The 21,845-nt window shown below is 48.5% G+C and overlaps 1 protein-coding gene across 2 annotated transcripts in view; it reads left to right on the top strand.

Annotated features, from left to right (window-relative positions):
* MID2 (midline 2) overlaps positions 1 to 20,209 on the top strand; it is a 226,391-nt gene extending 206,182 nt beyond the window's left edge. For both annotated transcript variants that reach the window (XM_056859198.1, XM_056859197.1), the window contains 3 exons: positions 5,176 to 5,337; positions 14,616 to 14,823; positions 19,521 to 20,209. In XM_056859198.1, coding sequence (XP_056715176.1) covers positions 5,176 to 5,337; positions 14,616 to 14,823; positions 19,521 to 19,923 — 773 coding nt within the window. In that variant the 3' untranslated portion in view covers positions 19,924 to 20,209. The remainder of the gene's footprint in view (positions 1 to 5,175; positions 5,338 to 14,615; positions 14,824 to 19,520) is intronic.
* The last annotated feature ends 1,636 nt before the right edge of the window (positions 20,210 to 21,845 follow it).

Raw genomic sequence — 21,845 nt, 5'->3', positions numbered from 1 at the left:
GGGTGACCTTCGGCTAGTCACAGCTCTTTCAGCCGCACCTACCTCACAGTGTGTCCGTTGTGGGGAAGGGAAGGTGATTGTAAGCTGGTTTGATTCTCCCTTAAGTGGTAGAGAAAGTCAGCATATAGAAACCAACTACTACTCCTCTTCTTCTCCCCCCCACTCGGCAGCAGGAAGCGAGGCAGCAATATCAAGAGGGCAGGACAGTCAGTGGGAAGAAAGCTCCCTATAACAGAGGGCCTGAGATGGAAACAAGCTATTTCCATCTCAGGCAGCAAGCTGCAGGGCATTTTGTTCACCAACAGAAGATGAAGGAAGAACGGGAGGAGGTGGGATCAGCCACTGGGTCAGCCAATCCAAGGGAAACAAGATGACGCTCCGTCTGTCAGCTCGCTGGTATACTACTGACTAAGCTGCCTTCTACTGAGTCAGACCATTGAGCTCTCAAAGTCAGTAGTGTCTACTCTGGCATCTCTCCTGAGCCTAAAATGGGGTCTTTTACATCACCCGTTACCTTATCCCTTCAACTGGCAGTGCTTGGGATTGAACCTGAGACCTTGTCCATAAAAAGCAGATGCTCTACCACTGAGCTACATCCCACTACGCATGCATATAAAAAGAAGCTCACAGCACTGTGAATGTGCTTTGGGCTCTCTCTCACGCCAAGGGAGCCTGCACAGGCATTCATAAGAATGGTTAGAAGCTGTTCATTCTGGGTCCTGTTGTCTCATCCAGGCAAGTCCTGTTTTTGCTTTCTTCTCTTAGAGCTGTACTTTGACCTGCCAATACACATGGGGAAGGCAATGCATCTTTCCTCACCAAATCACTGTGCTTATTCCAAACATAATGTGGCTTGCCTGAGATTTCCACAATCATTGGGTTGTTAATTAGCATGCTAATTAATGAAAAAGCTGGCTTAACAGAATTCGACATCTGCACCAACGTTCTGTTTTCTTAATATATCTTCGTAAAGGAGTAGCCAATTCAAACCCTTTGTGGCAAGGTGCTGAGATAAGCTGGCGCTTCCTACAGCCCTCCCTCCCGCCCCATAATGCTGTGCGCAAAAACAGCACTGGGTCTGCCTTCTGGGTTGTGCAGGCCTCCCACCACAAATATGGCATCCCAGAAGGGACATGACAAGGCTGTCCTCTTCCAGGTTGCCGCCGTGCTACGGTGAGAGTTTGCAGATTGGTCGGAAGCCCTCTCTTTACCCATGGCCTTCAGCTACTGTTGGATTAATGTTGCATCCTTGTCCAGGTTGAATCCCATCTTTTGAGGGCCAAATTAAATGTAATGCCAGGAGTCGTGTGAATGGAACAAGGGAATTCAGGATGGAGCTGCAGAAGTTGGGGAGAAAAGGAAATAATGCTTCCTCGCTGCACTAAGGCAAATTCTCCCCCTCTCCCCAGCTGCTGTTTTCTGTGCCAGGTAGACATAAAAGCACCCTTCCACAAGGGAGGGGAATAACTTGGAATAAGAAAATGCTGTGTGTGTGTGTGTGTTAATATTCTTCTACCTGTGCCACAAACCCTGATCCAAACCATATCATCTTCACCATGCTGCTTTTTCAAGCCCGAAAAGCCAGCCGTGGGAGGTCCCTTCACAGGCCTTCCACGATCATGTTTCATTTGGCCCTATTTGGCCCCATTTTGATTTGGGCTTTACTCAACTGCAGTTAGTTTATGCAGATCTGTGTGATTTCCCACAACTGCTTCCATGACAAGTAAGCAGGCTGTTCCACGTTGCTGTAGCCCCAAGGTGAGAGGAAAAATACCGGCAGTCCCCACATTCGTTAGCCTGGAGGAAGGGACGCCATTTTGAAAAGGATACTCCACCGAACCCAACTCTTTTGAACACATGAAGTTGCCTTATGCTGAATCAGACCCTTGGTCCATCAAAGTCAGTACTGTCTACTCAGACCGACAGCGGCTCTCCAGGGTCTCAGGCAGGGGTCTTTCACATCACCTACTTGCCTAGTCCCTTTAACTGGAGATGCCGGGGATTGAACCTGGGACCTTCTAAATGCCAAGCAGATGCTCTACCACTGAGCCATGGCCCCTCCCCTAGCGAGACTGAGAACGTTACGCAACCTCTCCAGGCCATCCACATCTTTGGTGGGAAATAGCAGAGCTGCTGAGTCTTCTCATAACACCTTAAGAGCAAACAGCCACTGATCCAAGTATTGCTTTAAAAAAACAAAAACAAAAACAGTATCCCTCAAAATCCAAGCCTGTTGAAAGTTTGGATTTGCACATTTTGAACTCTTTGCCAGTTTATGAACGTGCGCTGTTGCTTTTTGGCAGTAAAACACGGCAGATGATCCGAGCCTGCTCACGTCTTGGATTCCTTCAGGCCCACGCATTGCTCGTGCCAGCATTCATCTTCTGTGCCTGCCTGGGGTTGTGAGGCAGAGGAGATGCATGTACTGCTGGGCCCGGTGACCTGAGCAGTTAATACAGCTGTTATCGCCTGTTGCTGCTCATCCAAGGCTCTTTGGAGAACACGACTTGTAAGCGGAGCCAGATAATCCTCTTCGCACAATTAGTTTGTGCATCTTTATCTTCTCCTTGGCAGTGTTATCTCCCTGCCAACTTGATGTAGTAGATTCTTTTAAGAACAGTCTTGCTGGATCAGTCTAAAAGTTAATCCAGCATTTGGTTACTTCTCAGAAACTCCCACACCCCCGGGGCTGAAGGCAACCGCCCTCTCTGAAATACTTTAGATGTCTATCCAGAGTTCTGCCTTGCCCTGTTTTCTTCTCATAGCCAAAGTTAGGACAGGCTGCCAACAAGGGGACCTTTTCCCTTGAAGGGGTCCTCTCAGTCTTTGGTTTATTGTGCCTGGTTTCCGTAGCTTAATAAAAATGAGCCCAGCTTCTCTCTCTCCTTTTCTTTCTGACGCCCCTGCAGGCTCCTCTGGACTTGCCAAACAATAGATCAAATCAACTGGAAAGATGTGGGCTCCCAGCTTGCCTTGCGCTTGCTTCTCAGTTACTTCCCAATGCCCTGGCCTGGATGGCCCAGGCTAGCCTGATCTCTCCAGATCTCAGCCCTGGCTAGTACTTGGGTGGGAGATCACCAGGGAAGTCCAGGGTCACAATGCAGAGGCAGGCAATGGCAAACCACCTTTGAATGTCTCTTGCCTTGAAAACCCTATGGGATCACCATAAGTCGGCTGCAACTTGACAGCGCTTTCTACCACCGTCAAATATTCCATCTGGATTACGCAGATTTATGGGGGAGGATAGATATATAAACTGCTTCTGACAACACCCTTCTGAGTACCAGTTGTTGGTGGACAATGGGCAGGCTGTTGCCCTCATGGGCTTCCCAGAAGTATCTGGCTAGTTCCCAGTGGAAACAGGATGATGGGTTAGGTCAGGGGTCTCAAAACTGTGGCTCCAGAGCCGCATGCGGCTCTTTGGCCCGTTGAGTGCGGCTCTCCGAACTTGGTTCGGAGCCCCTGCTCTTGCACCCGCTCACGCCGGCAGCCGGGCTGTGGAGCCGGCGCGCCTGAGAGAGAGAGAGAGCGGGCGAGCGGGCGCGCTGTCTCCCCCCACCCACCGGGGAAAATGGCCGGGTCCCCCTTTCCCTCAATGGTTGGGAGGCTAAAGCCTCCCCTCCCCTCTAGCCGCGCAATTGCTGGGCGGGCGGTTCCTGGCCCCCCCGCCTATCAGCTGTTGGGCTTCCTTTGGTAGACCTGGCCTCCGGCTGAGTCCCATTGGGAGGCCATGTCTACCCACTGGCTTTCTTGGCAGTAGACCTGGACTCCGAGGAGGGGAAAAAGTCCCCCTTCAGAGGCCAGGTCTACCAATTGGCTTCTATGGGCCTCCGGAGGCCAGGTCTACTGCCAAGAAAGCCAATGGGTAGACCTGGCCTCCCAATGGGACTCAGCCGGAGGCCAGGTCTACCAATAAGCTTTTATGGTGGTAGGCCAGGCCTCCAGACAAGGACTCTGGACGGGGAGGGGGAAATGGCAGGGACTTACAATTTAATTTTTATCAATAAATAAGATCACTATTAAGTATGATATCAAGTTTTATTCAGTGTTAAGACTTAAAACTTTTATTAAAGTTTATTAAGTTAATAAACAGTGTACCTACCTATATAGTTTAAGTTTAAGAAATTTGGCTCTCAAAAGAAATCTCAATCGTTGTACTGTTGATATTTGGCTCTTTTGACTAATGAGTTTGCCAACCCCTGGGTTAGGTGGATTCTTTATCTTATCCAGCAAATGTTTCTTACATTCTTCTAGAAGATTTGCTAAATTCATAGAGAGATAACATCTGCAGTCAGGGTTGTCATGATAGCACAGTGGAGCTTCTGTGTTCAGTCTACTTCTGAATGTCAGTTTTTGGAGGGGGAGACATGCAATCATATGTATGAAATTCATAGTCTGGTGCTGGCAAAGGGGATCTTTGCTTGTGTATGGGGTGGTGGGGAGGTGGAATAAGGTGAACCTCATTAGAGCTTCATGTCTTGTGAGTAAATTGCAGACACGCCTCACCTGACGTTCCTGTGGGCATCCATTTCACCACATATTTGAAGAACAAAACCTTGCACTGGAATAACATTTGCTAGTCTTTAAGGTGCCACCTGTTCATTTATCCATGTGTTGGTGGTGGAAAGTGCCTATAGGATTTTCAAGGTAAGAGATGAGCCGTGGTAGTTTGCCCAGTGCCTGCCTCTGCATAGCAACCCTGGACTTCCTTGTTGGTCACCCATCCAAGTACTAACCAGAACCAACTCTGCTTAGCTTCCAAGATCTGTCGAAATCAGGCAGGCCTGGACCATCCAGGTCTGGGCATTTCTCCATGACCCTAGACATTTTCCATTGAGGGGGGCACTGTAGTTCTACACTGGAATCAGCTACCTAGGGAGGTGGTGAGCTCCCCCTCACTGGCAGTCTTTAAGCAGAGGCTGGACAAGCACTTGTCAGGGATGCTCTAGGCTAATCCTGCATTGAGCAGGGGACTGGACTAGATGTCCTGTATGGCCCCTTTAAACTCTATGATTCTACATGAGAAGACATTTAGCCTCTATGTCCTGTTGCAGGTTTTCCAAGGTCCTCTGGTTGGCTACTGTAGGAAACGGGATGCCGAGCTAAATGGACCCATGGGTTTGATCCAGCCAGACTCTTCTAATGTTGTTTATGCTCCTCTCCTTTCCCTGGCAGGCCTGTACAACTCCATGGACAGCTGGATGATCGTCCCCAACATCAAGCAGAACCACTACACAGTGCATGGGCTGCAGAGTGGCACACGGTACATCTTTCTCGTCAAGGCAATAAACCAGGCTGGCAGCCGGAACAGTGAACCCGCCAGGCTCAAGACAAACAGTAGGTGTCGTAGGGCACACTTGTGCTCTTGGTAGCTGGCAGGGAGGGGCCCCGTGTTGCACTGTCGAAAGCGCCTGTACAGATTTGAACTCAAGCCTGCTTTGCTTAACCAGAGAGCTCTACTGGCAGTGAGTGTCTTCCTTTGGGAAAGGTGCCAGTCATACAGAGTCAAGAGTGAGGCTTACCCAAGAACTTTGGATCTCACCCTAGGAACAGATAACATCTCTCCCAGACACTTGTGTGTGCTGTTGAGGACCCCATAGTCTTCATGCACTTGGGGGTCACTCAGAGCCAGCATGGTGTAGTGGTTAAGAGCGGTGGTTAGGAGCGGTGGACTCTAATCTGGAGAACCGGGTTTGATTCCCCGCTCCTTGACATGAGCGGCAGACTCTAATCTAGTGAACTGGGTTGCTTTGCCCACTCCTACATATGAAACCAGCTGGGTGACCTTGGGCTAGTCACAGCTCTCTTAGAGCTCTCTCAGCCCCACCTACCTCACAGGGTGTCTGTTGTGGGGAGGAGAAGGGAAGGTGATTGTAAGCCGGTTTGATTCTTCCTTAAGTGGTAGAGAAAGTTGGCATATAAAAACCAACTCTTCTTCTTCTCATCTCTTTGGTGCTACTCTGTCAAGGCCACAGAGTGTTCTCCTTCATTTGGCAGAATTGCTTCCTGCTTAGGTGTCTCCAGACTCTTGCCTTGCTACTTCTCTATAGGAGATGAAAGTGAGATATAGTTCATATGTGCAGAAGGGCGAAGCGGTAGAATGCTGAGGGTGGTAGAGGGGGATTGTAGCATTTCAAACTGCATCCCCAGCCGAGGAGCTTGTTTTGTAACGATCCCCAATGCTTAAAAGAAAAAAAAAGTTCCTCGCAAATAGAAAGCTAGCAGAGCAAGTATAAAGAGGAAGTAGTCTCCCAGCTGTACTACCTTTCTGTGTGCATGGAGTTTTTGAGCAAAGGAGGACATCCAGTTCTCGGATCCATCATCTTCCGTTTTAAGTGATGCAGTCCATTCTGCCTCTTCAGCAGTCCATCGCCTCTTTCTTATCACATTCACCTGCATGTGTGAACCCGGAAAAGGGGTTTGTGCTGACTGCAAAAGGGGACAGAACACCAGCCTCAGATCTGAGGAGAAGCACATGGAAGAGGAACAAAGATCCACTGTAACATCAGAGGGCTTGAAATACTTGCGCTAGCTTGAGTTTCAAGGGACAAGTGAATCAGAAAATAGAACAGTTTCTGTGCAGGCCGTATTCACTCAAACCAGGATTTAAGTTCTAGTCTAACCAGTGCGTAGAGGTGGCACACTGTGTTGATGAAGCTGGCAGAAAGCTTTAGACGTTGGGGTTGAAAAGATCCAACCAACAAGTGTCATTTGGATGCAGTTGGAGGTGAACAGTTCCAGTGTTCTGACAGTGGGCCTGTTTGGAGTTCAGCAATTGTGGGATTTGAGGACAATGGGTGGAACCAGCAATATATTGGCAGCAGGAAAGCAGGAAGTCAGACCATTAGTTCGTCTTCCCAGTTTCATCCACTCTTCCTAATAGCAGCTCTCTGAAATCTCACAAAGAGAAAAATATTTCTGCTACCTGAAACTCTTTTGTCAGATGCGCTAAGGACTGGATGTGCATGCTAAGCCTGCATTCTGTCACTGAGATACAGCTTTTCCCTCTTGGCCACTGGTGTCTCTTTGCGCATCTTATCAATGTGACTCTCCTAAGCAAACACCCTGTCACTTTCAATGGGTGGTAGTGGGGGGTAAATAAATAGTGAAACTCAGCCAAGGCTGATATTATGATGCTCTTGAACGTAGGAAATACTGCCTTATATAGAGCCAAACCATTAATCTATCCAGCTGATGTTGTCTGTGCTCACTGGTAGTGGTTTTCCAAGGATTTGGGGCAGAGAAGGGTCTTTCGCACCATATGCTGCCTTGACATAACTTTCACTGGAGGTGCCCAGGACCTCTGGCCTGTTCTCTGAGAGCCAGAATGGTGTAGTGGTTAAGAGCGGTGGTTTGGAGCAGTGGACTCTGAACTGGAGAACCGGGTTCAATTCCCCACTCCTCCACATGAGCGGCGGATGCTAATCTGGTGAACTGGATTTGTTTCCCTGCTCCCACGCATGAAGCCAGCTGGGTGACTTCGGGCTAGTCACACTCTCTCAGCCTCACCTATCTCACAGGGTGTCGGTTGTGGGGAGAGGAAGGGAAGGAGATTGTAAGCCAGTTTGATTCTTCCTTAAGTAGTAGAGAAAGTCAGCATATAAAAACCAAGTCTTCTTCTCTACCACTGAGTTGTGGCCCTTCTGGTTCTTGTCTACCTGGAATAACCGCTCCTGATTTAGTCCCAGCCTTACGTGACTTTGGAAGCTGAATTTCCATACGTCCCTCCGATTGAACCTGGTGATCTAGGACCTCTTCCTTTCTCTCTTTGCATGATGTTTCAGTCCTGTCTACCGTCTGCACTCCACCAGGCATTTGAAATGATTTATGGCCTCCACCACTCCCATCACTCCCTGGGAACTGCTATGACTTGAAGTAAAAAAAACCCAAATCAAATCTAGCCTGTGCGTCGGAGAGAATGGCTCGGCACTGATGAAAACCAAGCCCCAGACTGGCTCTTTTACTAAAAATGTATCACTCGGCTATTTGGCGTTTCGGCGCAGGTCCCGGAAAGAATGGATGGTTGGTTTGACAGATGAGCCAAGTGCTAACAGATCTCCTGCTTGGGAAGGGAGCCTGCTTGCGTCAATGAATTGATGGGCACGAGGGGTGTGGAGAAAGGTGAGGCGGGCAGGACGGCCGCCTATTCCGTGTCAGGCAATGGAGAGATTAGAATGCAGCTAAGTGCTCTGCGTCGCGAAGAACTCCATTTGCTCGATCTACGGAGCACCCAGTCAAAGACTTATTTCTTATTCTTTGCCCGTGGATGTGTCGGCTTTTGGCCTCACGGCAGAAAGGGAACACGGGTTTCACGAAACTGCCTCTAAAATTCTCGTCCTCGTGGTTAAATTGCATATTGTAATAAGTGTAATAAGAGACTTTTTAAAAAATCACTGCTCTCTCTTTAATATTGGCCTGACTGTTAAAATCGGTATCTTCCAGCACCGTGCGGGGAACAAAAGGGCATTCAAATAGAAATATGTGCAGTTGCTAATGTGGTGCTCAGATGAAACGTGGCCTTCTAATTACAGTGCCCCTGATGCTTCTGCAGGAGACATCTGCACCATGACCCCGTTTCCCTCGTTTGGAATCAAAGGCCTTTTGGTTTTTCCATCAGATAACAAAATAACAAGCAGAAGCTGGCTTTTTGACTGAGGCCACTCAGAAACGCAAGAAGATCACTAGCTTGACCAGGCCGTTCCTCCAGAGATGTAACTCACCTGGACCTTCCGCTCTGCTTGCTTTTCCCGCCAGAAGCAGGATTGGAAGCTGTGCCCACGGGCCCTGAAGAGACCAGGCACTGGAGATAAGAAAATAAGGAGGAGCCCTGCTGGATCAGACCAGTGTTCCATTGAGTCGAGCAACCTGTCTCAAACAGCAGCCAACCAGTTACCCTGGGTGACCAGCAAATGGGGCACAGAGACCGTGGCCTCTCCCCCCCCCCCCCCGATCTTGCCTCTTAGCATTCAGAGGGTTTCTGACTCTGGATGCGGAGGGTCCCTTTACTCACCATGGCTAGCAGCCATCAATGCTTGAAGGAATGATGCCAGGAGGAGCTTCACTAGACAAATAGCCTGATAGAATTACAGAGTGCTGACTTATTTTTTATTTTATTCTATTTATACCCCGCGCTAGAAGAAGAAGTGTTGGTTTTTATATTCCAACTTTCTCTGCCACTTAATGGAGAATCAAACCAGCTTACAATCACCTTCCCGTCCCCTCTCCACAACAGACACCCTGTGAGGTAGGTGGGGCTGAGAGAGCTCTAAGAAAGCTGTGACTAGGCCAAGGTCACCCAGCTGGCTTCATGTGTAGGAGTGGGGAAACAAATCCAGTTCACCAGATTAGCCTCTGCCACTCATGTGGTGGAGTGGGGAATCAAACCCGGTTCTCCAGATCAGACTCTACTGCTCCAAACCACCGCTCTTAACCACTACACCATGCTTATCCTACCCTGGCAAGAAAGAAAGAAAGAAAGAAAGAAAGAAAGAAAGAAAGAAAGAAAGAAAGAAAGAAAGAAAGAAAGAAAGAAAGAAAGAAAGAAAGAAAGAAAGAAAGAAAGAAAGAAAGAAAGAAAGACAGCCACGCTTGACCTCACAGGACCTGCTTTTCAACCTGTGCAGTGTGCCAGATTGTAACCTGGGGCCACACAGTTCCCTTTACAAAAGCGAGTTGGGTGTGCCTTAGGTCTTGCACCTCCTGCCACTGAGAAGAGCAGATGGCGCAGTGGGGGATGTTCCTCCTTAGGAATGGAGGAGGCAATGTGATGAATGACCCTGTGGGACAGAGCCATGCATGTGTGCTCTGCCCACGTCACAGATGATAGGCACCCAGGGCAGGGAGGGAGAGATCAGTCAAATGTGGAAGAGTGTGCTGCTCCCGTGCGTGTTCTCCTACGCATCACAGCTGACCAGTTGTATTCAGGCGGTTCCTTCCTGTTTCTGAAACACCCTTTTAAAATTGAAAATACATTTCTGCCCCTCCTCTCCTGCACGTGTGGTCCCCTCACAACAGCAGTTGAAACAAGAAATCCTTTAAAACCTATAAAGATCCAGAAGGGTTTTTTGTTGTTGTCATCTTATGGGCGTGGAGTATGGGTCACTGGGGGCGTGTGGGGGAGGTGGTTATGAATTGCCTGCATTGTGCAGGGGATGGTCCCTTCCAACTCTGTGGGGAGGGGCCGCGGCTCAATGGTAGAGCATCTGCTTGTCATGCAGAAGGTCCCAGGTTCAATCCCTGGCATCTCCAGTTAAAGGGACTAGGCAAGTAGGTAATGTGAACAGACCTCTGCCTGAGACCCTGGAGAGCCGCTGCTGGTCTGAGTAGACAATACTGACTTTGATGGACCAAGGGTCTGATTCAGTATAAGGCAGCTTCATGTGTTCGTTTGTATGGTTCTATAAATCATAGGCCCTATTGTCCCTGGATATTTGAGGCATGCAGCTCCTCCGGAACAGCAGCGGGTAATGTGCTCTGGCAGGCCTGTTCAGTACTTCTTTAGTTGAGGAGTAGTATCAGCCATATACCTCCATGCAGAACACTCACATGCACACACTGGCCTGTCATATATTATTCAGGGATTTGCTAAACCTGGTTAAGATGGAAGTTGGTAACTCCAAAGTGCAGGGTTGGGGGAGATGGCTTGCTACGTGACAACTGCTGCAGAGATCTGCCTGTTGTCATCAGTTGTATATTACCTTGAATAGACTCTGAAGAACTCTTGCATTTGAAAAGTCTTCAGGTATCTCCTTAAAGCAGCTTTGGTGCTTTCTCTTGGCAGTATTTTTCCAGTTGCAGTTGTAATGTGGAATTGTGGCTATTCAAAAGCCCTATGAATGTCAGAAATTGGTTTGCTGGATCATACCAAAAAAACACCAAGTTCCTTTTTTTTTTTTTTGCTTCTAATAACAGCCATCCAATTGTCTCTGTGGGGGAAGGGTGCTGTCAAGTCACAGCTGACTTATGGCGACCCCATAGGGCTTTCAAGGCAAGGGAATATTTAGAGGTGGTTTACCATTGCGTGCCTCCACATGGGCTGAGAGAGTTTGGAAAGGACTGTGACGGGCCAAGATCACCCAGCAGGCTTCATGTGGAGGCGTGGAGAATCAAACTCAGTTCTCCATATTAGAGTCCACTGCTGTTAACTACTATACCACACTGGCTCTCAAAACAAGTTGACATGCAAATGTGTGTGTGAAATGCTGTCAAGGTGCAGCTGACTTATGACCACCCAGTAGGGTTTTCAAGGCAAGAGACTAGTGGAGGTGGTTTGCCAGTGGCTTCCTCTGCACAGCAACCCTGGACTTCCTTGGTGGTCTCCCATCCAAATACTAACCAGGGCCGACCCTGCTTAGCTTCTGAGATCTGACAAGATCAGGCTAGCCTGGGCCATCCAGATCAGGGAGTTCACAAATACAACTTGAAGGTGATGGCCATCCCTAGGTTTTTGTTTCCTGGCATCTGGTACTCAGAGGTATACTGTCTCTACGTGTGGAGACTTTTAGCTATCATGGCTTATAGTCACAGACACCTGTTGGACAGTGCCCGTAACCTGACTAACCACAACCAACCAAATTCTTCATCTTTCACATCTTGTGCCATTTAGTGAACATTTTCTCCCCACTTCAGAAAGAGCACTGTGGGTATCTGCAGTCAGAAAAGGGACATACTGTAGTAGCACTATCCTCCTGTCAGAGACTTGTGCTCAAGCAGCAGCAAGATCCAGTTCTCAGTGGCAGGAAAGGTGACTGGGGCTTCGTTGTCACATTTGAGGCTTTGCTGGGGAGGGTGGGATATTAAGATTAATATAATAATAATAATAATGCAGTACAGTGAAGTGGCAGAGTGGGCTGTACCACTTCTGTTTGTAGGTGAGGGATCACATTTTGCAAAACTTTTCTTACCTTCTTACTGTAGCTCAGTGGTAGAGCATCTGCTTGGCATGCAGAAGGTCCCAGGTTCAATCCCTGGCTTCTCCAGTTAAAGGGACTAGGCAAGTAGGTGACAGAGAAGACCTCTGCCTGAGACCCTGGAGAGCCACTGCCGGTCTTAGACAATACTGACTTGGATGGACCAAGGGTCTAATTCATTATAAGGCAGCTTCATGTGTTCATGTGTTCAATTTCCCCGCAATTGGAAAACTACCACACCATGTGAAGTGCTAGGCCAGAATCTTTATGACTGATGTGGTGATTTTTTTCCCTGTTTGCAGGGAGTTTTTAGATGAGGGGGCACTGCAGATATGTGACCCTCCATCTGAAATGGTACAGCACACTCTGCCATATCATATTTTTGCCACCTTGTTCTGCTGTATGTGTAGACCATGCCTGCGAACCTAGAGCAGAGGGGTTAGCTGGCATGCAACAAAGGAAGAGGCTGGAAGCACAGAGGGGGGATAGGCTTGTGGCTTCTCCCAGCAAGCATTTGCTAGTGCTGTGAGAATACAATAGAGCTATACAACAGGCAGCAGTGTAGGACTGACTCTCCAGAATTGCCTAGTTTCCAGGGCCATTAGGCTTCTGGGTCTATTGCAGGGGTGTCAAACATACGGCCTGTGGGCCGGATCTGGCCCGCAAGCCAGCCGAGGCAGCCACCCCCCATTCTCGATCTGGGCTGGCAAGCCCTTTGTGAGTGCCAGCCAAGCCACCCACTTCCCCAAGACCCCTGCAGGCTTGCCAGCCAAGGCAGCCACCCCCAACTCACCAGCTGAGGCAGCCGCCTGCTCCCTCAGTCCCGATCTGGGCTGTTGAGCCTGCTGCAGACGTGCCAGCCAAGGCAGCCCCCACCCTCGATCTGGGCTAGCAAGGCATGGCCCAGCTCGGCCCGACCAAGTGACATATTATATCACACTCTCGTAACAAATGAGTTCGACACCCCTGGTCTGTAGTATTTCCAGGCAGATCAAGACAGTTCCCTTCTCCAACTTGCAGCCCCAGAAGCACAGAGATAAAGGAATGTGTTCCTGACCCATCTGGGCTCCTAGTTCAAGGCCCGCTGCTCCTCTGACATTTCCTCCCCAACCTCCCTTCCCTAACATGAGGACAGGATGGAGTTCTGTTAGCAGAGTGGGAGATCCTTGTGCCGCGGATTCAGTTCCGTTGGGGGCCGTGCATCGATTGAGCCTCTGGAACAGCAGAAAGTATATTTTTCTTCCTTCCACCTTTCTGCATGGTCTTGGGAAGCACGCACTTTGATGGTGGAGGAGCTGAGTTTTGCCGCTGCAGCCCGGCAGGGTCCAAACCTCATTTTCTGCCTTTGATTGGTTTCTGCAGCCTGAAACGTTTGTAAGGAAAAGGACCTTGAAGCTGAGATTTTTTTCCATCAGTGGTGGAAAAATTACTGTGAAGCCACGAGGGCGTGCTTCCTGTATCGTGTAATAACTGAGCGTCTGCGATGGGGAGTGACTAGCTCTGGCTTTGGATGTGGGGGCGGGGGGACTAAACGATACGTGGACAGTTTCCACAGCTCCGTGAGACTATTATATGTTCGCTTTAGGTGGCCGTTCTCCCCTGCCATGTGCCCATATCACTCCCATTAATGCTAATAGAGAATAAGACCTTTAAGGAATTCAGACCACTTAGATTTGATTTTCCTTGCTTTTCTGGGTCTTCAGCTCCATTTCCCCCTTCCTGAAAACATCTCTCTGGTTGTTTGTTAGCGACCCCAAAGCAGATGGAACTTTCTTCTCGGGATGCACAGATTGGCCATGAGGATTTTCCAATGGGTATACTTCAGATGTGTAGTTGTGGCATTAGTAAAGCTCAGCCTGGCTCAGGAACAAAGTTTAATGTCTGGAAGTTGTTTTTTTGTTTTGGATAGCCTAGATTCAGAGGCAGTCTTGCTGTGAGCGCCGGGTGACATTGATGGACCAGGGGACAGAACTGACCTCCTGGGGTTCATCCCTGCAGGAGTTGTTGTTTTTTTCCTACTCGAGACTCATAGAAACAGGATCTATTAAGAACCCTACCAGATTGTAGCAGAGCAGGAAGAGCCCTGCTGGATCCGCCCAAGGGTCCACCCTGCTTCCATGACAGGGCAGCCAGGTCATTTCAGCGTGACACCTTTCCGTCAAACTGCAAATCATGATAATTATTAAAAGGGGCGTTCTTTGGATTTTCTCGCTTAAGATCCAGAAATGCCTTGGGACGGGTCCCCGAGTTCTTCAGTGCAGCATTTTTAGGTTAGCGTGATACACTACTAGTAAAAATGGATTCTAGTCATAATGCACACCTATTCTCTCCAGGATCAGAGGAGCATGCCTATTATGTTAGGTGTTGTCTAACACAGGGAGGATAATGCTGCTGCAGTCGTCTTGTTTGTGGGCTTCCTCGAGGCACCTGGTTGGCCACTGCTGGACTTGATGGGCCTTGGTCTGATCCAGCATGGCTTTTCTTATGTTCTTATGCCATTGGAATGCTATGCAGCATAGATTAGGCTTCATCCTGCCTCTAACGCTGAGAGGACAGCCCTACCATACCTACAGTGCGATCTTCTAGAGCAATATTCTTGAATGCCGTAAACTGTGTAGAAGGGCATGGGCGAGGGCAGAATGGGAGAAGAGAACTTTCATGTTTGCTTTGCACTGCTTTACATTTTGCTTGTTTCTGTCCTTTTAGGCCAGCCCTTCAAACTGGACCCCAAAATGGCCCATAAGAAGCTGAAGATCTCCAATGACGGGCTCCAGATGGAGAAAGACGAGAGCTCCCTGAAAAAGAGCCACACGCCCGAGAGGTTCAGTGGGACGGGGTGCTACGGCGCAGCAGGCAACGTATTCATCGACAGCGGCTGCCATTATTGGGAGGTGACCGTGGGCTCCTCCACCTGGTAAGTGGCTCTGTTGCTGCTGCTGAACTAATGTAGGCCAACTGAGCGGAGAATGTACTGAATTGAGATCACAAGGAGAACCCTGCTAAGGACAGCCCAAGCCTGTCTTGTCCCGTCGTTTGTTTCCTACCTGTGGCCAGTCGGTTGCTTCTGGTACACTTGCACACAGGGCATTGTGGCCTGCCTCTAGCACTTGGTATCTGGAGGGTATACTACTTCTGAACGTGGAAGTTCCATGTAGGTGTTATGGTTCATATACACTGATAGACCTATCCTCCATGAAGATAGATCACAATGGGTAGCCGTGTTAGTCTGTCAGTAGCAGCAGAAAAGAGTGCAGTAGCACCTTATAAACTACAATATTTCTGGCATGAATGCCAATTTAGCAGATCCATTATTTGAGCTGTCGAAAGCACCTGTTGGTTGCAGTTGCTTGGATCGCTTTGCTTTGCTGTCCTTGATTGATGTGGATAGGATGCTTAAAAAGTTGTGGGGGGGGGAGTTGTGAAGGCCCCCACATGTAAACTAAGTATTTGTCCATCTTGGCTAGTTGAAGCCTGCCAGGACAGCATTAGGGATCCTCTCACCAGTAATATTAATACCTCTCTGGTTGAGGGTGTCGTTCCTGAAGCCCATAAAAGAGTGATAATATCTCCATTAAAGAAACAATGTTTAGATAAGAATAATCTTGCTAATGATGGGTCAGTGTCCAGTCTTCTATTCTTGGTCAAGATGATGGGCATGTGGTTGGCAGAGCAGCTGCAGACGTACCTGAATGGCACTTCGCTTCTTGACCTGTTTCATTCTGGCTTCACATCTTGTGGAGTGAAGGCAGCATTAGTTTCACCGGTGGATAGTCTCGTCTACAGATATAAGTCGATAGACAATGTTATTTTGTATTGTCGAAGGCTTTCACGGTCAGAGTTCATTGGTTCTTGTGGGTTATCCAGGCTGTGTAACCGTGGTCTTGGTAATTTCTTTCCTGAAGGACAGTGTCTCTCAGTGTCAAGTGTGTAGGAAGAGTAATATATTCAGCTCAACCCAACCACTTTCTGACTATATATTACTCTTCCTACACACTTGACACTGAGAGACACTGTCCTTCAGTGTTACTCCTCTGAAGATGCCTGCCACAGCTGCTGGCGAAACGTCAGGAAAGAAAATACCAAGACCACGGTTACACAGCCCGGATAACCCACAAGAACCGATGTTATTTTGTATTGATGCTGTTTGATTTGTCAGCATGCTTCAGTAGGACTGATCATTCTGAAGCACGGTTGCTGAATCCCAGGAGTGGCTCTCTGATCATGTCCATCCTTCTTGTCCAGAAGGCTGCAGTGTGTTAATGTCAGTGGTCATTGCTAAAGGCCCTGGCCTTTTGTCATGTTGACCCTGGTGCTCTTTAATTAACTATGTTAGGCCATTAACAGAGCTTGTCGGAAGCTGTGGAGACTACTGTTAGTATGCTAATGACAATACAATTATTTCCTTTAAACCTCCAGCTGCAGCTGTGTTTGTTCTAAGAGAGCCAGCATGGTTAAGAGCGGCGGACTCTAATCTGGAGAACCGGGTTTGATTCCCCACTCCTCCACATGAACGATGGACTCTAATCTGGAGAACTGGGTTCGATTCCCCACCTCTCCACATGAGCAGTGGTCTCTAATCTGGAGAACTAAGTTGGTTTCCCCACTCCTCCACATGGAGCCTGCTGGGTGACCTTGGGCCAGTCATAGTTCTCTCCGAACTCTCTCAGCCCCACCTACCGCACAAGGTTCCTGTTGTGGGGAGGGGAAGGGAAGGTGATTGTAAGCCGCTTTGAGCCTCCTTAATGGAAGAGAAAAAGCGGGGTATAAAAACCAACTCTTCTTCTAAATCAGTGGCTGGATACTGTGGTCAAGTGGGCAAGGGGAAAACAAGCAGAAGGCAGACAGGACTGAGGTGCTGCTAGTTGGGAAAGTAGATCGACATGCCTCTTTTGGATGGAATGAATTTATCCTTGTCTGGTCAGAGCTTATGAGTATTCCTGAAGCCCATCTGTTTAATTGGAATTGCATGCTGGTATTGTTGCAAAGAATGCTTTTTCATCATTCGTGTTTAATTCAGAAATTGCCCTTCTGTCTTGAATCTACTCACCTAACTATGCTGAGGCACGCTTTTGTAACCTCCAAATTGGATTACTGCAAATTGGATTACTGGGACTGCTCTGGAAGACAGTCCAGAAGTTTCAATTAGTGCAGCCCACTTTTGAATGGGTCTGGAGCTCCAAGCACATATAACACTGATTTTGGAAAACAACTTTATTGTCCACCTGCTTGGTTCTGGGCTCAATTGAGCATGTTGGTTTATGCCTTTAAAGGCCTTCTGAGTACACAGTACTGACCTTGATGAACCAGTAGTCTGGTCCACTGTGAGGCTGCTTCGTGTTCAGTTCTCCTCTTTGGTTGTTTTGCAAAAGGTCCTTATTTCAGAGGACTCTTCCCATTTGATCTGTTGGTTTATTGGCTTGCTCTGCCGGTTTTTGCCATGTGCGTTGATAGTTATTATTTTATGCCGAGTGGTTGATTACAACTATATTTTAGACAGGCTTTAAAAAACCAACCTAGACTTGTGAAAGGTGTGGGATATGCATTTTAAAAAAATAAAAGCTAGACCTCGAAGATACAGCAACTGGAGCTGGTCAGGAACTGAGTTAATGTAAGTGATTGGCTGGACCACTTAGGAATAATGGTGCATCTAGTACAGGAATTGATAAAATCTTGACATCAAGGAGAGCAGAGGCCCCAATGTTAAGGTGAGGCGTGGGCCCTGGATAATTGCACCAAAGTGCCAGGAGCCCCCCCTGTGCAAGCCCGGTCCTCTCCAGGAGGGGCAGGCAGGTCCCCACCCCACACCTCAGAGTCATGAGACCCAGTTCCAGGCATTCAGCGCTCAGGGCTTTACGTATTTCATTAATATGTACTTCTGCAGGGAGCTGTTCTTGGCTTGGAAACGTGCTACTCAGAAAGCCCATTTTCATTCGTTCTCTTTTGCTGAAGGGCTTCATTTAAAAATGTACAGTGGCAGCCGGAACAGTGGCGGCTGTGTGTACTTTTCCCAGTACGTGAGAAAGAGAGACCGCTGGCTCCGCTCTGCAGGGAGGTAGGGCGCGAATAATTGAGCTTGGGTACAGCTGCGATTCAAAGCCCGCCTCAGGCCGTGTGTCACAAAGAAATTCATGGATCAAAGGCACAGCGGGGACTTACGGCTAGCCGTGGAGATTGAAACATCACCAGCCCCTGTGCAGTTACCCAGTTGAATTGCCCTCCTCTGAGCCATCGTCCCTCCTCCTTTTATCTCCTGCACAAACCGCTGGACTTATTTGGTGGGGGGAGGGGTCCCCACCTGGCAGCTCAGCAGCCAGAAAGCCTCTTCGAGGCCTGAGCCAGCCCATTTTGCTGACTCCTGCCCCCCCCCTTGCATTTCAAGGGTGCTGCCACTACACCTTGGTCAGCTGGTTGGTTAGCACGTTTGATCAGTTGACCCAATTTGCAGCCTTGCCTCAAAGGCTCGGCGTAGATGACAGCATGACAAAAGCACAGAGCGTGCAGGAATATTAAAACTTACCCCCCGCCACCACACACCAACCTACTCTGTTTGGCCAGCAAAAACTCACCAAAATAAAAACAAGACCTTACACAGCTTGTGTTACATATATTGTAAAGCAGTAGAAAAGAACAAGAGTCCCGTAGCACCATAGAGACTAACAAAATTTCTGGCAGGGTGTGAGCTTTTGTGAGCCACAGCTCACTTCTTCAGATACCAATAATATTGTAAAGGTAAAGGTAGTCTCCTGTTCAAGCACCAGGTCATTACTGACCCGTGGGGTGACGTCACATCATGACGTTTACTAGGCAGACTATGTTTTACGGGGTGGTTTGCCAGTGCCTCCCCCAGTCGTCTTCCCTTTACCCCCAGCAAGCTGGGTACTCATTTTACCCACCTCGGAAGGATGGAAGGCTGAGGCAACCTTGAGCCGACTACCTGAAACTGACTTCCGCTGGGATCGAACTCAGGTTTTGGAACAGAGCTTTGACTCTGCGTCACGGGGCTCCTACATATATTCCAGTGGGCCTCTTTAATATGCATTTGCATTTTTGCATTTATTGATATCCCCGTTCTCTCCCCAGGGGCACTCAAAATGGCTTAGAACATAATTCTCCCCTCCTTCATTCTCTCACAACAATAACCCTTTGAGGTAGGTTAAACTAACGGAATGTGATCTGCCTTAAGGTCATCCAGAAAGCTTCCATGGTAAGAGAAGTATTCAACCCCAGGTCTCCCAGGACCCTAGTTCAACACTTTTATACCCAAATGTCATGCCAGCTCTCAAGAGCCAGAATGGTTTAGTGGTTAAGAGCAGTGGTTTGGAATGTTGAACTCTAGTCTGGAGACCGGCTTTGATTGCCCACTCCTCCACATAAGTGGCGGAGGCTAATCTGGTGAACTAGATTTGTTTCCCCACTCCTACACAGGAAGCCAGCTGGTTGATTTTGGGCTAGTCACATCTCTCTTAGAGCTCTCTCAGCCCCACCTACCTCACAGGGTGTCTGTTGTGGGAAGGTAATTGTAAGCCAGTTTGATTCTTCCTTAAGTGGTACAGAATGTTGGCATATAAAAACCAACCCTTCTTCTTCATGTCCTGTTCCCTCTCTCTTCAGGTACGCCATTGGCATTGCCTACAAATCAGCCCCAAAGAACGAGTGGATTGGCAAGAACTCCTCCTCCTGGGTCTTCTCCCGCTGCAACAACAACTTTGTGGTGCGTCACAACAACAAGGAGATGCTGGTGGACGTTCACCCGCAGATGAAGCGCCTGGGCATCCTCCTGGACTACGACAACAACGTACTGTCCTTCTACGACCCGGCCAACTCCCTGCACCTCCATACGTTTGAGATTTCCTTTATTCTACCTGTCTGCCCCACCTTCACGATTTGGAATAAATCCTTAGTAGTTGCCTCTGGTCTGCCTGCCCCAGACTTCATAGACTACCCCGAGCAGCAGGAGTGTAACTGCCGCCCTCACGAGTCCCCGTACGTATCAGGGATGAAAGCCTGTCATTGAGGTACCAGGAGCCCCCCTCCAATCCAGCCAAGCCTCAGGAACATCTGCGCAACTCGACTGGAAGGTGGGCCTGGCGTCCTGCGGGGGTCAGCAGCAACTTGCCACGTCTGGCTAGCTTGAATCTCGAGAGAAACCCCTGTCTCTGGCACACGCGCCGTGGAAGGGTGTGGGTGGCATTTCACGGACTTGTTTTGTTTTGTTTTGGGTAGCACTACTGAATTTTCTCCAATGGAGTTGGCATGTCTTGTTTCAGTTTCCTAATGGGAAAAAGGTGTTTTGGCTGAGCACGGGGGTGGGACCTCCTCAGTTGCCAGAATGTTGACAAATGAGAGTTTACTTGTATATGAAAAGAAATTCCTTGGGCATCTGGGATTTTCCCCACTCCTGCTATGTTGAGAGAACTAAGTGGAATTTTGGAACCCAAGCCATTAACTAGAAACTATAGGGCTGTTCCACGTGTGGCAATCACATGTGACAATTGCATACACGGGTTTTTCATTTTGTGCAAGCGCAGCACGCATGCGCAGGAAAGTCTTGGCCTGTCTCAGTTTCCGCGCGCTTGCGGTGAAAACCCCAGAGCTGTGACTGTCCCATGCAGCGATATTCCTGCAGATTGCATTTTGTTTCCTATGTGGAAGGGCCTTCCATGTAGGGATATTTTAAGCATGTGAAACAGCCCGTAGTATTACAAGGATCCCTGCACTTACTGCAGAAATGAGAGAAGCAGTGGCTGCCCAGAAGCCTGTGACTACTGAAATGTATCTGGCTTTGGAAGCATGAGTTGTTTGCGCCCGGTGTGTTTCCTGGTTGAGCTGGGTTTGCTTAGAACCTTTTTTTTTCAGGGAGTGAAACGAGACTGGGAAAACAGGAGTTTGAATCATGGGGAGAAGGAGCCCAAATTTTAGAGCATGCTACGGATTTCTGGATTGGCCTGTCCAACCAGCACAGGACCCAGAACAATCCTATTCGACTGCTGCTTCCCGGTCTCTTGGCTCAGATGGTTTTGTCTGAGGCAGGCCTGGACAGTTGGGGTCCAGTTGAAAACCCATCCTGATCAAAGCGGGCTTGCTGCTTCCTCACCCCTATGACTCTTGTTTCTGTCAAGGACTTTCCTACAGTGCGTGTCATCTCTGGCTTTGGTGTGCAAAGGGGAAACCCAGGTGGATGGAAGAGCCAGGGAGCCTATAGAAAATTACAAAGAAAAGCTGCTGGCCTAGAGAATGTCGTACACCACAGCACGGCATCCCGGTGAGGAGAGGGGTCTTGGGAGGGAACTGCAGGCATGCACAAAGGATGCAGTACTCTGAATTGGGAGGGCAGAGAAGCCTGGAATTTCAAGACAAACTGCTTTGTCTAGATCAGTGGTTCCCAAACTTTTCGGACCTCCGCCCCCTTGGTTCCACAAACTCAACCCCAGCACCCCCTAGCCTAGCCTATAAAAAGCATTATTTTAAATAGGGCTTTGCATAACTCATTAAAGAAAATAATAACAATAAAATTTCAAAACAGTAACAATTAATTGCACATCTATTCAAAATTAAATTACAACTTTTTAGTTGAAATTTATTTAACAAAACTGATAAACTGGATCCAGTGATACCAGCTCTTCAAAGTCTGAAAAAAAATTCTGATAGTTTCCACCAAATTTGCCAGCATGGTGCCACAGCTTGATTGTAAATTAGTGAACAACACAGTTGAAGGGGCCCACCTCTAGTTCCTCCCTGCTGCCCCTTTTCCTCTTAGTGCCCCCCCTAGGTAATTCACTGCCCTCCAGGGGGTGGTGCTGCCCACTTTGGGAACCACTGGTCTAGAGAAAGCACATGGGAAGTGTTACGTCTTTTCCTGACATTGGGTCTCTTATTTAGCTGCAGAACAGATCAGGGTGTGGGAGCGGAATCAGTTGTCAGGCCCTATGATGATGA

The sequence above is a fragment of the Euleptes europaea genome, chromosome 13 (genome assembly GCF_029931775.1).
Source record: "Euleptes europaea isolate rEulEur1 chromosome 13, rEulEur1.hap1, whole genome shotgun sequence".
Classification (NCBI taxonomy): domain Eukaryota; kingdom Metazoa; phylum Chordata; class Lepidosauria; order Squamata; family Sphaerodactylidae; genus Euleptes; species Euleptes europaea.
Note: the sequence above shows the minus strand (reverse complement) of the source record. Positions and strands in the feature narration are given on the sequence as shown.